Source organism: Tursiops truncatus, chromosome 20 (genome assembly GCF_011762595.2).
Source record: "Tursiops truncatus isolate mTurTru1 chromosome 20, mTurTru1.mat.Y, whole genome shotgun sequence".
Classification (NCBI taxonomy): domain Eukaryota; kingdom Metazoa; phylum Chordata; class Mammalia; order Artiodactyla; family Delphinidae; genus Tursiops; species Tursiops truncatus.
The window spans coordinates 29,621,315-29,638,959 of record NC_047053.1 but is presented as its reverse complement, the minus strand read 5'-3'; the positions used below and the strand labels follow the sequence as shown (position 1 = coordinate 29,638,959).

The 17,645-nt window shown below is 39.6% G+C and overlaps 2 protein-coding genes across 16 annotated transcripts in view; one reads left to right on the top strand and one right to left on the bottom strand.

The window, feature by feature from the left end:
• The window catches only part of TUBD1 (tubulin delta 1), a 32,833-nt gene extending 17,845 nt beyond the window's left edge, over nt 1-14,988 (top strand). For 5 of the 8 annotated variants that reach the window (XM_019945289.3, XM_004316874.4, XM_019945287.3 and 2 more), the window contains 2 exons: nt 235-418; nt 2,412-4,107. In XM_019945289.3, the coding sequence (XP_019800848.2) occupies nt 235-418; nt 2,412-2,520 (293 nt within the window). In that variant the 3' untranslated portion in view covers nt 2,521-4,107. Of the gene's footprint in view, nt 1-234; nt 419-2,411; nt 4,108-7,152 lie in introns of those variants that run through there. The other 3 variants (XR_012328576.1, XR_012328577.1, XM_019945288.3) reach the window with 3 other exon arrangements.
• Nucleotides 14,397-17,645, bottom strand: part of VMP1 (vacuole membrane protein 1) — a 130,103-nt gene continuing 126,854 nt past the window's right edge. For all 8 annotated transcript variants that reach the window (XM_073797576.1, XM_073797577.1, XM_019945293.3 and 5 more), the window contains one exon: nt 14,397-16,833. In XM_073797576.1, the coding sequence (XP_073653677.1) occupies nt 16,690-16,833 (144 nt within the window). In that variant the 3' untranslated portion in view covers nt 14,397-16,689. The remainder of the gene's footprint in view (nt 16,834-17,645) is intronic.

Sequence of the window (17,645 nt, the reverse complement as noted above, 5' to 3'; positions counted from 1 at the left end):
CATTTCAGTTGTTGAGTTGACTTTTAAATTTTCTTCTTAATAAATACTTTTCTGAATGGTGTGGATTTTTTTTTATGATGAATATGGATCATTTATCCAAAAGCAATATAAAGCTAGTTTCAAAGAGCAAAACAAAAGATTTCTGGTAAAATGGATACAAAAATATCTGTTTATTAATTTATTTCAAAAACTGATGATTTATGATGTAAACAGTGCCTTGTTATTTTACCCTAGGAGCATTTAAAGATCCAGCTCTCTATACTTCCTGGTTAGAGCCTGTTCATGCTTTCAGTGTGTGGAAAACCCAGCGAGCCTTTAGCAAATATGAGAAGTCTGCAGCGTTGGTCAGCAATAGCCAGTTCTTAGTAAAACCACTTGACACGATTGTGGGCAAAGCATGGAATATGTTTGCTTCAAAGTAAGTAAAAAATAAATCTACAAACCTTTCCTAACCTTAAGCAGATAATATAATGTTAAAACACTAGGCAGGATCTGGAGTGTCTTAGTCTGTTTGGGCTGCTATAACAAATAGAGCATAGACTGGGTAGCTTATAAACCAAAGAAATTTCTCGCATTTCTCAAGGCTAGTATGTCCAAGATCAAGGTACTGGCAGATTCAATGTCCAGTGAAGACCAACTTCCTGGTTCATAGGTGGTGTCTTTTTGCTGTGTCCTCAAATGGCAGAGGGGCAAAGGAGCTTTCATGGGCCTCTAATCCCATTCATGAGGGCTCCACTGTCATGACCTAATCACATCCCAAAGGCCTTACCTCCTAATATCATCACCTTGGGAGTTAGGATTTCAACATATGAATTTTGGGGGAACACAAACATTCAATCTATAGCATGGAGTAAGTACTTTGTAGGTATGAAACTTCGGGCACATTACTTCAGGTTTCATTTCCTTTTCTGTACAATGGACCCAAAAGAGAGGATATATGTGGTGAGGATTAAATGAGATGATAATGTAAGAAACCCTTAGTACAGTGCATGACTAGTAAATGCTCAATAATTTTTCCATAGTATTATTGTTGTTGTTGACTAAACGAGTAGTTTCTTTTTAAAAAATATTTACTTATTTGGTTGCACCAGGTCTTAGTTGTGACTCCAGGACTCCTTTAGTTGCAGCTTGCTGGCTTCTTAGTTGCAGCATGTGGGCTTCTTAGTTGTGGCTCACCAACTCCTTAGTTGCAGCCCACAGGCTCCTTAGTTATGGCATGGGAACTCTTAGTTGCGGCATGCATGTGGGATCTAGTTCCCTGACCAGGGGTCAAACCCAGGCCCCCTGCTTTGAGAGCACAGAGTCTCATCCACTGCGCCACCAGGGAAGTCCCTAAATGAGTAGTTTCTAAATGAAATGAAAGTAAAGTAGAAATTTCACTATAAGGCAAGGACAGTAAGATAGTTTTCCAAAATAAGATCCTTGAGAATGGAAGAGATCCTGATCTTGCTCAGTAAGAAACATTGCAAGTTCAACTCTACTTGGTACTAAGAAATGTCTGCTTGATTACTAAGAAATGTGTTTGTTATCCGGTTCCCTGACCTCTGCCACAATTACTTAATGTTAAAGCAGAATTTCTCAAATCATTGGGTAAGCCTGTACTTTGATTAGCTAGGATTCCCAAGGGCCCCCCATCCTGCACATGGCCATTCCATAAACCCCTACTCCTCAGGACTGTGAACTCTGTGTCCTCTGTTGGTATAGTTCTCGTCCCACTCTCATTAAATGGTAGCAGCTATTATTTCATCAATTTAGTTCATGTCTGCCCTTGATATTCTTTTTAACATGACTTCTCCTGCCTCAGAACATTTTGGGGGACTGGAGGTATTAAGAGGATCACCTGGCATTAGTGAAAATTAAGTGTTGTCTGAAAAACACTTGGGAGGCTTCACTTCATTCCTAGAACTGGACCAATGTGTTTCTACAGTTTCACGCCTTAGATAAAACTTCTCAGGCACTTCTTAAGAGTTTATATTGAACACAGTCATCTCCTGTAGGGTGTTGAATATGTGCTGGGTAGACAGCCAAATCTGAACATGCTTCTTTTTCCTATGTGCTGCTTCTTTCTTTTTTGGCCATGCCGTGCGGCTTGCAGGATCTTAGTTCCCCGACCGGGGATTGAACCCGGGCCCTGGCTGTGAAAGCACCAAGTCCTAACCATGGGACGGCCAGGGAATTCCCCTCCTATGTGCTTCTTATTGTCACTCTCTTGGACACTAAATAGACAGGGAGCTTGACACAAACTTTGAGAGTTTGCTAACCTTTGGAGTAAACATTGAAGCAAAGGCAAGACTTTTAAAAGAGTCTGCCATCTGCACGTGTTCATGAGCTAGGAAAGGTCTATTTATTATTTGATTTTGAGTTATTCGTTTGCCTGAGATTTTTATTTCATATTTTGTTTCTTTCACCAGAGCCTACATTCATCAGTACACAAAATTTGGAATTGAAGAAGAGGATTTTTTGGACAGTTTCACATTGTTAGAACAGGTTATTGCTAGTTACTGCAACCTCGGATTTTGAACAATGGGGAAAATTTACCTTAAGTCATTTTTGGACTAAAGTACTTGCAATACTACTTTCTCCGTAAGGTTTTTCAAATTCCTATCTGCTAATGTAACAAGGTTAAATGCTGATTCCTTCTCCATACTATAGCCACAGAAAAGGAGAAAAACCTTTCATGTTTTCAATGAAAACATCTACTTGAAATTTTCCTTTGTAAGAAAAAATATTGGTACTTCTTTAAAGAACTTTGGGAATACTTTGCTGAGATGTTAGAACTCTAGAACTATCAGAAAAGGAAACTTCCCTCTTTATTCCAAAAAGCATTCACTAAGTATGAGCTAAACTTTCATAGCACAATTTTAAGCTAAGAAATTGCAATTCCGTATTTAAATATATTCATCTTTGAAGTGAATGTTTTGAACCATAAGAGGGAGCTGTTGTCAAAAGCTACAGGGTGAACATCTATTTTTGAATATTTTATTCTAAAACGGTAAGATTTTCCACTTTAAGCAGCTATTTAAAAATAAATGTCAGGACTTTGTTAATAAACGTTATATCATGCTTAAATACAAAAGTAAATAAGCAAATGTTTCCTTTGTTTGCTGTTCTTAAATTTTCTGGGCATCAGAAAATTGGGTTTTTCTTTTAGATCTTAGAATGCCAGAGCAGAGACTGATTTTATTCAACCAGTGCTTTAAAATTACTTACAGGTATTTAGCTGGTGTGGAAGACGGTTATATTCCTTTCAGTAAAAGGGGTAAGAGCTTTCGCCAAAATTTCACTATGTTGAGAAAATTACCACCAAGTAAATATTGTCCTAGATGAAACTGACACATACAGATGTTGGTTTCATTCAGAAGGACAGAACACATTTGGAAATTTGCAGCTGAGTTTGAGGGGAATGGGGTAGTTCAATAAAACACATCACATGCAATGTATTAACAAATGTAAAATGGCAAACAAATAGGAACATTTTGCCCTTTCTGCCAAATCTACCAGTGGTTTCTTCCTTTTCTTTCCATATGGAAATGATTACCTTTTTGCTGTTTTTCTTATCAACTGTTGCTATGATTTAAAATACTGAACCATATCTTATTTCTAAGGAATGTAAAAAGTGGTCTGTTCAACTGCTAAAAGGCACACCCACTGCTGTATTTTGTTAAGCCAAGAATACTAGAAAATAATGAGATTGTAATTTTTACAAAATAAAGTTAAAAGTAATAGTTTAGCATTGCAGAGATCCAAAGACTGAAACAGTTTCCCGAACTAAACCAGCATTAATGAAGATCTGTAACCAAATTACCTCACTAGGGGGTAGGCTGATTCTGAGGAACTTTGCTACAAGTTAAGCTTAAAGAAGGTCGTAAGTTGAAATCATTTTATATTTGAGAAAAGCATGCATGAGGTACCAAGTGGGACAAATATATTTCTAATTTGGCAACTCATGGAATCAATGGCAGGTGACTATTGGAAGTAAGCTCCAATTAGAAAGAGCCATTCACTTATGTGAGTTGACCCTTTCTTATGCATGTTATTGTTTCATGCACAACTGCATTATTTGGTGTGTGTGGATACCTAAATATTTGCAAAATTGTTTTAAATGTTTACATTGAAATTTTTTTCTTGTCTATTTGGAATAATGTAAAAATTTTTGCTATTAGAGTTGTGATAACTTAAAAATTAACACAAAGAAGTTGATGCCAAAGCTTCAAAATAAGGGGTGGCATTGGAAATGTACTTTGATTTGTGTGGAGATAACGGCCAATCAGCCAGGACAACATTAGAATCATAACTTCCTGGGCATAGAGAGCCAAAAGCTTTGAACATGTAATTTCTTAGATTACTGGGTAACTGGCGTACTATGTGTGTCACTCAGACATTATCCCACACAGCCAAGATGCACCCCTATAGGCAGTGAGTACAGTATAAATTCAAACTGTTTCTTAATTTCAAACCTTTTCGTTCTCCCCCATTTGTGCTTTTCTTAAGAGCTCTTTAAGCGGTAGAACCTGTTTCTTCCCTCTTGCTTCTAGCTTTGAGTACTCGCCCCGCAACCCCTCACCACTACTATTCAGTCAGCCGACAATCCCTTTCTCCTTTCTTTAACCTGTCACTTAGAACTCAGTAAGTGTGCCCGTGATTCACTATTCTCAGTCCCTTCATTCATTCAACCAGTATCTATTCACTGCCAGGCACTGAACAAATGCTAAGTATATGGGGATCAATACCACAAAGTCTAAATGAAGAAGCTTACAAGGTACTTAAGTTTCTTTCCATGCCTGGTGCTACGATTCTGGCTTCCTAATTATTGCTTATTATCTTGCCCATGTCCATGTTCAGTTTTTTTTTCTTTTTTTACAGTAAAGATGTGGTACAAGGTAAAGAACCGTGAACTGGGACCTTTAGTCTAGGCTTTAAATTTGTCTGAAGCCTCCTCACTGGCTCTGTAGACTTTACTGTGCAGTGTACATACCAGTGATTCTTCTCCTGACCACCATGTTTATCACACTTGCATTCCTGTCCAAAATTTTGTTTTAAAACATGCTCCATATGTTCCCATCCCACTGTTCTCTCCGCATGAGCTCAAGGTTTGGCAGTCAACCCTTCCTTGTTCTTCCACCTACCTTCCAAATATGGCTTTGCCCACTAACTTGTCATTTTTGCAAATAATCAGTTATTTAATTTAAGAGATATTTGCTCATCTGTATCAATCACATTGTTTCCTATGGGTTTTAGGAATGTGAGCTAAAAAATCTGGCTTTATATTTTTAACTAAATAACTTCCTACTCCTACACTCTGAAATGTCTCAGACGATGCAATGTCAACCTTATTAATAAATGGAATCCCATTTCCCCTAGCAGGAATGTTAAGATAAACAATGTAAATATTTTAAGTTTCTGGAGAACGCAGTGTTGGGTCAGTGTTGCAGAAGATATGGCATTCAAGGGAGAAGAGGGAAAAGAGAGAAAATCCTAATCATTTAGACTCTAGGGAGCCAGTGAAGCCAGGGAAGAGATGAAAAGGAAGGTCAGGGGAACTGATGATGATTCCCAAAGAACTGCTAATAGCTTATAAACATTTAAAAAAAAAAAAGAAATACTCGATGGTTTTTGAATTATGGACTTTACCTAATGATAAAAAATCTAAGAATAGCTTACAAGATAGCATGAAAAGAAACAAGAAGCTAAATTACATGTCTCTTAGCAAATAATTCTGTGTTACCTGAATTTTTCTCCTTTGCCAATGATGGAGCCAATACAATGGATACTTTCATGGCTCTCTTGTCCTATGAATTTAATTATTTACATGGTAAGTACACAGAAATTCAAAGATTTTTGTCCAGTCTTTTTGTCCAATATTGGCTGTCCAATAATGTAGCCATTAGCCACATGTGGTCAGTAAGTGTAAAATACACAATGGATTTTGAAGATAATACAAATAAAATAATGTAAAATATTAATATCTTAAATCGTGGAAATGATATTTTGGACATAATAAGGTAAATAACTTATTCAAATTGGTATAATACCTGTTTTTTTTACATTTTAAAGTATGGCTACTAAAATTTTAAAAATTAGATATATGACTTGCATGATATTTCTATTGGACAGAGCTATTCTAGACACTTCAGGAGCAAAATCCTGGGAATTGTAGAAACTGGAGTTGAACAAAGCTTATCCTTACTAGGTGAGAGTTCATGGGAACATGATAGTAAGAAACATGACATGAGGCAGAAAGATGGAAGTTTTCCTTTTTTTAAAAAAAGAAGGGCCTTGCTTAAGCTCAGCTCCTGTGAACAGTATGAAAGAGGCAGGATATGAGCTTAATTCCACAAACATCCATTGAACACCTGCAAGTTAAGACACTGTGCAAAGATGGGGAAATAAAAAAACGAGGTAAACCTGGCCCCTGCCCTTTAGGAGTTCACCATTTGGTATATTCCTTGCTGCAGATCATATGCTTGACTCATGTAGAGACTCTCTGTTTGTTGAACAGATTAATATAAACGTCTGAAAAACTGTGGAAGAGACGTAAAGCTGCAAAACTACAGACACACAATAAAGCCTATTAAAGGTCCCATATTAGCAATAGATCTCACAACTATTAGATGAAACTAAGGACCTGGAAATGTAATTAAAAATATTCTGCTTCTGAAGTCATCTTATATAATTAAGAGCCACTTAAGGCAATATAAATTCAAACAATATATTAAAAGAGAGTGTACAACTGCCTTTGTTTGCAAGTCCTTGCCTAAAATCTAAATTCCTGGGCTTCCCTGGTGGCGCAGTGGTTGAGAGTCCGCCTGCCGATGCAGGGGACGCGGGTTGGTGCCGCGGTCCGGGAAGATCCCACATGCCGCGGAGCGGCTGGGCCCGTGAGCCATGGCCGCTGAGCCTGCGCGTCCGGAGCCTGGGCTCCGCAACGGGAGAGGCCACAACAGCGAGAGGCCAGCGTACCGCAAAAAAAAAAAAAAAAAAATCTAAATTCCTTGTCCTGGAATTCTAAGCCTTCTAATGTTTGGCCATTCCCCCTCTCCCACTGTTTCTTTTCTGTGTGCTGTAGTAGCCAAAGCTGACAGAAATGACTGTTAAATGTGGTTATGAGAAACACATAGATTCATCTACATGGTTATGTTTAATTTTGTTCAGTAAGGACAGAGGTGGAACTATCACTAACCTGAAGATACAGATGAGAGACACGCCCCAATGATCCTGCCTGCCCCAGCTCTGCCCCCACTGCTAGGATCCCAAGACCAAGAAGAATGGGAGGCTCCGAACATTTTTGAGCAGGACTCGAAGGACACATGCTAGATTTCATAGTAATTTCTTTGGGATAATATCTTAGGGGATTTCCTTCTTTTTTTATATTATGCATTTCTTTGGCTTGCATTTTTTTTTAAGCAAAGCCATAAAAAACCAACATAAAGATAAAATAACTCAAAAATGATTTTTCAAAGGACGTTAAGACCTGGAGACAGTTTGAAGAACGGAGGAATAAGTCAAATGAATCAGAAGGCAGCAACAAGGGGTGGAAGTAATAGGCATCCTCATCGTTCTGTAAACTATCACAGAAATAGGGTGTAGGAATTATAGGATGCTCCAGGGGCAGAGGAGGAAGGGAGAAGTTAAAGATAGCTTTGGGGTCCTACTGTCTCAACATGTTCTTCTAATGAACATCGCCTACTGCAGGGAAGACTAGTAAATATATCAAACACAAAGTCTGGGAGCAGCCTGAAAAGAGGTGTATAAAGTAGGAAATCATTTATGTATGAAAGAACCTTTTATTTCTTCCTTGCAGAGACCAGGGATGTCTTTTATGCTCAGACAGATTATGTTTGAAGAAGAAAATGCAGAACATCTGCAAATTTCTTTGATCTCTACATTTTTCTACAAGCACTATTTTTCAGCTTTTTTTTTTTCCTTCTAAAATTGTGCAAAGTACTCGCACACCTGTGCTTTTACCAGATAGGCATCTTATTTTGTCTGATTCCATCAGAAAGCCAGGAACAGTCACACCCCAATTCTCAAAGGCTTCAAAAACTGTGGACCTTCTTGAGAGTGGAATACTCGAGTTTTGTGCCTCTCTTCTCTACCAAAGGATTATTACAGAAGTAAATCTCTCTCCTTCTGAACTCTGGTGCTTCTGGTGAATGGTATGATTGTGGTCATATGTCATTTATTCTGAACTCCTATCCAGCCAACTTCAATAAGCGTAACTCACTCACTGAAACATGTAAACAACCCCGGCACCAAAGCAGCCAAATGGAAAGCCGCCTTTACCACATGCTCTAGAAGGTGTAATAAAGCCGTGACTCTGCCTTTTGGCTTGGCAAAGGCAGTTGGGAGGACGCCCTCGTACTTACTTGGGAATACTAATGACATCTGGGTTCTAGGTGGCTGCCACTGCTGTCTAGGCTAGCACTACTGGAATCTTGGACTCTAGTAGAAATATACAGGAAATCACACTGCCAAACTTTTCTCCTTATAAAGACAATCTATCCAGGAATTACCATCCTCCCAGTTCTCAGAGGGAGGAGCCATTGGCAAAGCAGGCAGGATACAACTGTGGAGAGGAATTTTAAAGCAGTTTCCTGTGGCTCCAAGGTCCAGTCACAGTGCCATTCTTCAGGAACAGTGCTACATAACAAGGTGAGGCTTAGATGATCACTTACAGGAAAGTACAGAGGACATACTACTCTAGAGAATTCTCTGAAAAAGTCAGGTTTATTCTCTGACAGGGAGTGGTTTGAGGAGTTAGGAGAACTGACATACACCCCTATACTAGGCCCCACCATTCTATTGGTATCTTCCCTTCATATGTTCAAAACGGAATAGTGACTCTCTCTCTCAAACTTGGTCCTCCTCCTATATTCCTGGCTCAGTGATCAATGATTATTGCTGTCTTCTCAGGGTTCTCTGGTTCATCCTTCATGTATACTCCACCTCTTTCACTCCACCATTACCTGGACTCTACTTAGGTAGCACCTCCTGCCTGCCTTCGAATCTCTGCTGCTGCTTCACGTGGGCTGTTGCAATATCCATTCAGCAAATACTGTGTGTGACCCCACCCTGTGCTTGGCTCTGAGCATACAAAGGAGAGCACAATAGTGTCTGCCCTTATGTGGCTTAGGTTCTAGTGGAGGAATGAGCAAAAACAAGAAACTTGACTAGTTGTGAATTATATGTAGGTACCTTAAAGGAAACAAAACGAAGCTAGGCAGAGAATAAGAGGTAGAAGGCTCATTGGCCTTGTCTCACAGCTCCCTCACTGGCGCTTTCCTGGTGTCTCTCACAGGGCTTTTCCCTCACCCCAACCCCTACCTGGCAATTCAAGTGCCACATCCTCATGAAACCTTTTCTGATCCTTCCTAGTCAGCAGTTTTCTTCCTCTTCCCATTTTTTTTTTTCTTATGGCCTTCATCTTACTACTCTACATTGTAGTTACCTGCATATTTGCATAACCCCCAAGAAGACTGTAAACTCCTGGAGGGAGATCATTTTTCAACAGCTTTGCCTCTTCCCTATAGTACTTTAAACTATTAGAGAATTTTTTTTTTTTTTTTTGTGGTATGCGGGCCTCTCAGTGCTGTGGCCTCTCCCGTTGTGGAGCACAGGCTCCGGACGCGCAGGCTCAGCGGCCATGGCTCACGGGCCCAGCCGCTCCGCGGCATGTGGGATCTTCCCAGACCGGGGCACGGACCCGTGTCCCCTGCATCGGCAGGCGGACTCCCAACCACTGCGCCACCAGGGAAGCCCTAAACTATTAGAGATTTAAAAAGTGAATAAAAAAAATTTTTTTTCCCCAACGTGGCTAATACCACTACTGGCCCTAACTGTTTCATAGGGTTGTTATGAAGATCAAATAAAACTCAAGATGTGACAGTGCTTTAAAAAAGAAAAAAGGTCTGTACCTTTGTACGGATTGCTTTGTAATCATAATTATAGCAAACATCACTCTGGGAACCTGCCCACACAGGATGGCTAAGAGCAGAGCTGGCTTTTCCAACCCTTGGTATAGGGACACACAAAAGCTGTTCATCTGTTTAAATGCAAAACTGTTTCGGCTGTGGCCTTGATTTTCTGCTGTCTCCCTTTTCCCATCACCTACCTTGTGATCACAAGATGAAACAAGTAAGCAGACGCTTGGACTTTTGCACTGGACTTTTCCGCAGAACTGAGTGGCTAAGAGCCAGAACACCTAGATTTGAATTCTTGCTCTACTTCCTTGCTTCCTCCAGCAAATCACTGAACTTCTCTGCCTTAATTTTCTCATGGGGCTGTTGGAGGATTTAAAGATTAAATACAAAACACATAAAACAACATTAGAAACAGTGCCTGGTACAAAGCAAGCAAGCAATCATCAAAGTTACAGTAAATCCACTGTGCTTCCTGGTACAGGGCACATCAGAGGAGGTTCCTGGGAGCTAATCTTGATTGCTGGTGTTGTGTGATTGTGTACAAAGAACATACTGTGGAGGGGACATGGGAGTGGGAAGGGCCTGGTGCAAGGGACAGAATGGAGCAGTGCAGTCTGAAGAGCGTCAAGAGTGTGGCCAAACCATGTGAGGTTAGGTAGAGAAAGTTTGGCTGCTGTAAGAGGTTTAGGACTGTCAGTCAAGTGAAAGTGATTCTCAAGACACTCCGAGGTGCACTAAAAAAATGAAAGGCAGAGAAGGGCCTCCTCTCGTTATTTTTGGCTTTCATCTTTTTAAGGTGAAAAGAGGTTGAGAACAGCAAGGTTCTCTGGTGACATGGAGCGTTGGGCTTCAGCACTTAACTGCCAAGAGAAGTGAACCTGAGCTGCTCTTTGTTTCCAACACCACCTGGTGAGGAGCCAGAGAAAGACAAGAGTAATCTGAATAGTCATTCCCCCACCTTTGGGGAAAGGCGCAACCCATCCCTCTTTTCAAATTCGCTCCACAAAAACAACTTTTCCCTCCATCAGAAACAGACTGGGACACAATTAGGCAACGCTGCTGGGCTGAGTCAGTCAAAAGTGCCTGAAGGAAAAAGCTGCTCATGCTGCTCCCTAAAGGGGGATAGATGGCAACAAAGGGAAATAACGTTTGGGCTTAGGTCGGGGGGGAGAGACAGGCCTCCTTGAATAAACAAGGCTTTTCCCCAAAGGGCTTTGGGTGGAAGGCCATCAAAGCAAGCTGTCCATACTCCTCCCTGGAAACTCTCAAAAGGCCATGACTGTTAGCTTAGACAGGTGGCCCAGGGGTCCCTCTCGGCCAAAAATGCCCAGAATAAGCCCGAGCCTTCCCCTCAAGAATTCAGGAATACGGTTTCCAACACAAACAGATACTACATTGTCGAAATAGTGCTGGAGTGTGTCCAAGCCTTCCCTTTATGTCCTTTGAGTCATTTGGAAATGGTTAACAAAGGGTTGAACACCTGGGCTGATTACCCCAGAAGGGGATTTCCAAACAGACTCTATGCTGTAAAATCATCTCTTCCCTTCCCAAAGCAATTCAGTTCCACTTTCTCTGAAGTGTGCCCTAAAGATTCCAAATTTTCTAACTAGGATTGATTCTAGGCTTACTAAATTACAGCAGCAACTGCTGCTGACACAAAGAAACAAGGAGCCAAGCAACTCTGTGCTTTTTAGAAAGGTTTTCTTTAAATTAAGAGGAACAGATGTCCAATGTTTCAAAAAGCCACACATTTGTGGATTTGGCCGACAAACCCTCCAAGCTGCATTTCATTTCTGTTCCCAGAGAGTCAGCCAGCCACTTAGAACTGACTCACTCTCTCTGGGCCACAGTTTGGGCCAGTATCTCAACTACAGAACTAGAATCCCAGATCTCAAATAAATCCAGGGTGTTTGGGTAGATAGTGGGGGCCATCTAAAACAACTTTTTTTAAAATTTTATTTTAGTAGTATCAACACCCACACAGCAAACTGTGGAAGGCTAGTAGGTCAAAGAGAATGAGTAAACAGTTGGCACTTTCCTGTCCCAGCGCCACAGTTCTAAAGGCAATGAGTAAGCAGCTATCCAGAACAGGTTCTTGTTATAATCCCTCTTATGAGTACTGGTTAAATATGCAAATATATGTAGGTTATATGCTGCAATTCAAGTCCTCACCCTCAAGGCAAATGCATTACCTTAGGTGAACTCCTGGCCTTGCTGGGAAGGGAGGGACAGGAACCCAAGCCCCTGACTACCAGATACAAATGACTCAACTGCTTCTAGAATTTTAAAGTACACTATGTGCTTTCTTTTCTTGCTGTCTTTGAGAATAAAGGAACAAAGCACTTCACATGCAGCAGTTTTGTGTAGCATTTCATTTACTATGTTTTGTGACTACCAGAGACGCTTTGATCATGTGAGTTAGAGACGGAATGTTACTTGGCTTTCAAAAATGGCTATTAAACTCCTGCTTAGGTTGTCTTAACTTTTTGTGAGCACATTAATAACTAATTATCAATAAAATAAACCAATCTTGTGTGTTTTTGTAACAGGAATGAGACTTTCAGGTCTGTTGGGAAAGACCTGGCATGCCACCAAATCAAATTTTTCTTTTACTGTTTAAAACCTCTTTACACCCAGCAAATCTCACTGGATATTCCAGATGGAGCTTTTCCAACAAGGTATTAAAAGCTGATCATTCCTTTTTTCCTCATCTACCTTCTAGTTTTTTTAGTATTAACTGTATAATAAAAATAAATTAGAAAATGTCAACATTTAAAGCTGGTAAGATTAGACAAGTATTTTCAGTTATTCATAGTACATTTTGTGTATCTGTGCTTTGTACCTTAACTAGGCTAACTGGCCTATTTTTATTTTATTTTTTGATAGGTAAGAAGTGGATTTATTTAGAGATGCACATTCCATAGACAGAACACAGTCCGTCTCAGGCTCCAGCGGCCATGGGAGAAACACACTCCACAAAGTGTGGGCCATCTCAGAAGCTGAGAGGCCTGGAGAGCTATTTTTAGTTAAGAAGGTTTTAGTCTTACTAATCAAGTCATTAGTTCATTAATTTCTGCTTTTCTTTTTATTAATTTGTATCTTGGATTTAATTAATAACTTCTTTAGACAGAGCATATCTACTCCCAAATGAGGGCATATATGCAGATAGCATTTATTTACTTATTTTTTAATATTTATTTATTCTTTTGGCTGCACTGGGTCTTAGTTGTGGAACACGGGATCTTCCTTGTGGCATGCGGACTCTTAGTTGCATGTGGGAGCTAGTTCCCTGACCAGGGATCAAACCCCCGGCCCGTGCATTGGGAGCACAGTCTTTACCCACTAGACCACCAGGGAAGTCCCTGCAGACAGCATTTTAAATCCTACTTTTTTTTTTTTTTTGCGGTATGCGGGCCTCTCACTGCTGTGGCCTCTCCCGTTGCGGAGCACAGGCTCTGGACGCGCAGGCTTAGCGGCCGTGGCTCACGGGCCCAGCCGCTCTGTGGCATGTGGGATCTTCCCGGACTGGGGCATGAACCCGTGTCCCCCGCATCAGCTGGCGGACTCTCAACCACTGCACCACCAGGGAAGCACCCTACTTTTGTTTTTGAAGTGAGTAAATGCAATGTTGTAAAATTCTTACATGTGTAGCAAATGCTGTCTTTGGTGAATTAAAAAATTGGTAACATACTAACATTTACAGCTTCTTTACATTTTATCTGATCTAATCCTTAGGACAACCTGGCTATATATCTCTATTTTTATAGATGAAATCTAGGCTCAGTTAAAAACTTTCTCAAGGTCACATTATGTTAGAGGCAGAGATCTAAACCATCATTAACAGACTAATGCACATGGAGGCAAACGGTGGGTTTCAAAATATATGGAAAGGTTTTTTGATGCTAAAAAGGGGACTCCATGAGCTCTTGACACACCGGTCAGTCAAAACACAGTTCACCGCAGTTTATAAGAGGGCAATCAGTTATTTTTCTTTTAGCTTAATGAGTAATTTGTACTTAAGAAATCACTTTGAGTAACAAGCCTCAAGCTGTCCTACCAAAGCTACAGACAGCACTGAGCACACTGGGAACACTGGCCGAGTTTGTTTGTAAGGAGTACTCGCTACTATATACACTGAATTAACTAGTGTAATTCAGCAATGTCACTTCCAGCCTGTCGTCTTCTGGATTTTTAGAGAATGGAAATAGTGGCCATTGTCCAAATGAAATTAAAATTCTCCCTTCCTTCTAAATCCCACACTCTGGATTATGGTTATACAGAGAATCCAGAAAACACTGCAAGTTCCCACATGGCATTGCTTGAGGGAGGTGCTCCTCAGTACTTTAGGGTATAAACCCTGATGTGTTGCACTGTATTGTGTTGCTTGTCAGTCACTGAGTTGAGACATGATAAAACATTGCAGATATTTAAGGCACAAAATGAGACTTAAACAAAGTAGAGATGGAATCAAAAGAATTCCCAGGCCCTTTCTTTTATTTGCAGTAACATCAAACCATCCATTTACAAATTTTCTGGTCTCCAATCAGCTGGAATTAACTAGGCATGTCTTTGGGATCATGTTGTTTGCGTCCACTTTGGTGGATAAAAGGAACAAACCAACCGCAGGAACAGAAGGGTAGCAAACTGCTCCAGCTGGAATCCAGCAGAATCACCTGAACATGTCACACCTGAACACTTAGTGGAGGGAAGGAGGAGAGCTGCTCTTCATTTGTTTTCAAAGCAAATTCATTTGAAAGAGTGAACAAGCCATCATAAGTCAAATGTATTATAAATCACTTAGACCTTCAGCCTAAGAAACTAGTCTTTGTTTTTCTTATACTTTACCCTGAAATAAATTTACCAACAAATCCCAAAGATTTAGTACAAACAGTACAAATCATATTTGCTTTCCTCTTTCCTTTCTTCAGACAAACATCAAATAAAATGCAGGTGAAGGAGATGAAACACAACTGGAAGCTGATTTAGAGACTTATACTAACGCTAAAGAATCTAAAAAATTATACTGGTTAATGTGAATCTGTTTAAAATAAAGCATTTGGGTACTGCTTTTCATGTAAGTAACTGTCATACTGCTAGAAAGTTTCTGGGTGGGGGGAAAAAGACTGTTAAGAAGTAACCTTTCCAAAACCCACAAGGCACGTTGCTTGACCTTTATTTATTTAGCTTTGATCACAGAGACTATCCCAATTTCCATAGAATCCTCATGATACTGCTACGATATCATGGCATAAAAGATTCAAAGTGCCAGTAGACATAAGGACCAGTTTTTTTAATCGTAAACCATGATGCTCGGTAATGTTTGAATGGGAACATTTGATATGGATGGTCAGATGAAAGATACCAAAATGTCAGACAGCCCATCGACTGCTGTTGCCATGAGATTCAACAGTCAACATCAGTCTGATAAGCTACCCGACAAGGTGGTACAGCCATGGAGATGTCACGACGGTAGGCAAAACAAGCAGACATTCAGGCAGGATTTGATAAAACCAGGCATTTCTGGCCTGTTGAGACTTAAACCCAATTCTACACTCAACATAATGTCAGTACCAATTTTCCTAAAGGAAAAAAGTGAAACTGTTTATTTTTTCCCAAGCAAAACAAAATGACCAAGTTCGACCAGAAACATCCCAAAGGAAAAATCACATAAGAACAAAACACTTACTGAAGAAAGGCAAGAAAATGAGGTTACATATAAAAGTAGATTTCTGTCTGTTAAAATCAGAGTACGTGCTGGGCTAAAAATTAAGATATGAGAAAGCTTGTTTTTTTAAAAAACGAGTCATTTTTCTCTCCATGTCCTGTGATTTGCATACTATCATCCCTCCTGTTTTCACAAGCCAAGAAGTCCCCTTGATATACCAGTCCCTAAGGTGCCATTTCAGCAGTGTGTAGCCAGCTGCCCAATTCCAGCCCAACAAAAAATGCTTCGGTGGTGGCCCTTTCATGCAAATAAATGAAGGCTTAAGAAACTGCGGTTGTAGGTGGATATGGCAAGGTTGTATTTAGTTGGTAGAAGCTAAAAGGAAGTAAAAATATCAAAACGCTCAAGAAAACGGACACAATTTTGGAATGATCAAAGATGTCTTTATAAAGTTTTTTCATGACTTCATTCTAAATATACAGAATAAAAAATGGTGTCAGCTCATTTGTGAGACACCAACAAGATTTTCCTTATACTGTCTCAAAATTGAAAGATCAGCTTCCCAAGAGGGTGTGCAATGCATCATAAAATGGCCTTTTTTCAAAGGGGGGAGAGGAAGGGTTGGGCAGGATGGCATATTAAATTTTACCATGATAGACATGCAAGACTGTTATCCAATCTAGTATAATTTATATACACTTTTGATGACTTAGGAAAACAAAGAAGTCATTTGTGACAAGCCTAAAAAGCTTGACATATTGGACATACTTAGGAACCATTTTTTTTTTGGTGTCCGGAATTCTTTAATTGTACCATGTGGGCTTTTGAAAATAACAAGTAGAAGGCCAGTTTTTGTTAAGTTTGCTGCTTAATATCACATTCCACCCTAATAAAATACAATTTGGGTTGAATTGACGGTGGATACCTTACCTTAACAAAGGAAGAGTATTGTCAGTGCAAGATATGGACTAAACTGCTTTCAGGGGAAAAAAAAAATTAAAATTGATATAGGTTGGAAAAGGGAATTTTCCTTCCTGGTTTGGAGTCCTCCCAATTTAAGGCAGAACCCGTCCATTTAAATTTTTGCAGTTAAAACTTTTCTGCTTATTTAGTTTTCTCCTCTGAGTTCAACCGCTGCTGGATTCGTTTGGCATAACTTTGTGCCATGGAGTTAATGATGGACAGGATGAAGTAACACACCATTACAACAACCAACTTCTCAAACATCCAGGACAACCAGTTTTCTCCCTGCAGGAAGAAAGGCAGAACAATCCACGAGAAATGCTCCATTAGTTCAGTAGTAAAAAGGGGACCACCTACCATGTTTTAACGAAAATAATGAGAACCTGGAGCTTACAACTTATAAAGCCTAAACAATTAAAAATGAAAAGTCTTGTGTCTTCAGCTACTGTGAAATCTACATTCAGGCTTTCTTACACCCAGCTATTAAGATTTCACTTTGTTAGATATAAAGTCAATGTTGAGTCATATAATTTAGAATGGGGTGAGTGTGAAGTCATCTCTTATCTTTCACTACATAATGTCTTTGATTAAATCTTACTATCTGAAGTCACCATGGAGATACTTTCAGAGAGTAGTGTCAAGATAGTTACACGTGTATATATTCTTGTTCCAGGATTAGGAGCAGCTTTTAAAATATAAATGTTATCTATTTCTGGAGTCATGTTTGGTCAACTGAGGGCAGCAAAGGGCCACGTAAAGAGTGTAAGGCCATCAAAAAACAAAAAAACCCAACCAAACAAGAAAAACACTATGCTTCCTTCAAGTTTCCCATTTCAGGTTATTGCTTACTCATCCTCTTCTAGTCATTTCCTTTGCTGCAAAACTGTTTATAGAAAAGGCAGGCTTAATTTAATTAAGTTTTTAAGTTCAGTTATGTTAACAGCTTTGGTTTATATTAAAAAAAATTATTTTCCCATCTGTGAAAAGAAAAATAGAGCAAAAATGAAGGAAGATATTCAGATGAACTCAGTAAGTCCAATACTTTGTTATGCTATAAATTTTAACTTTTTAATTCACTTGGAAAGTATACTTGCTAC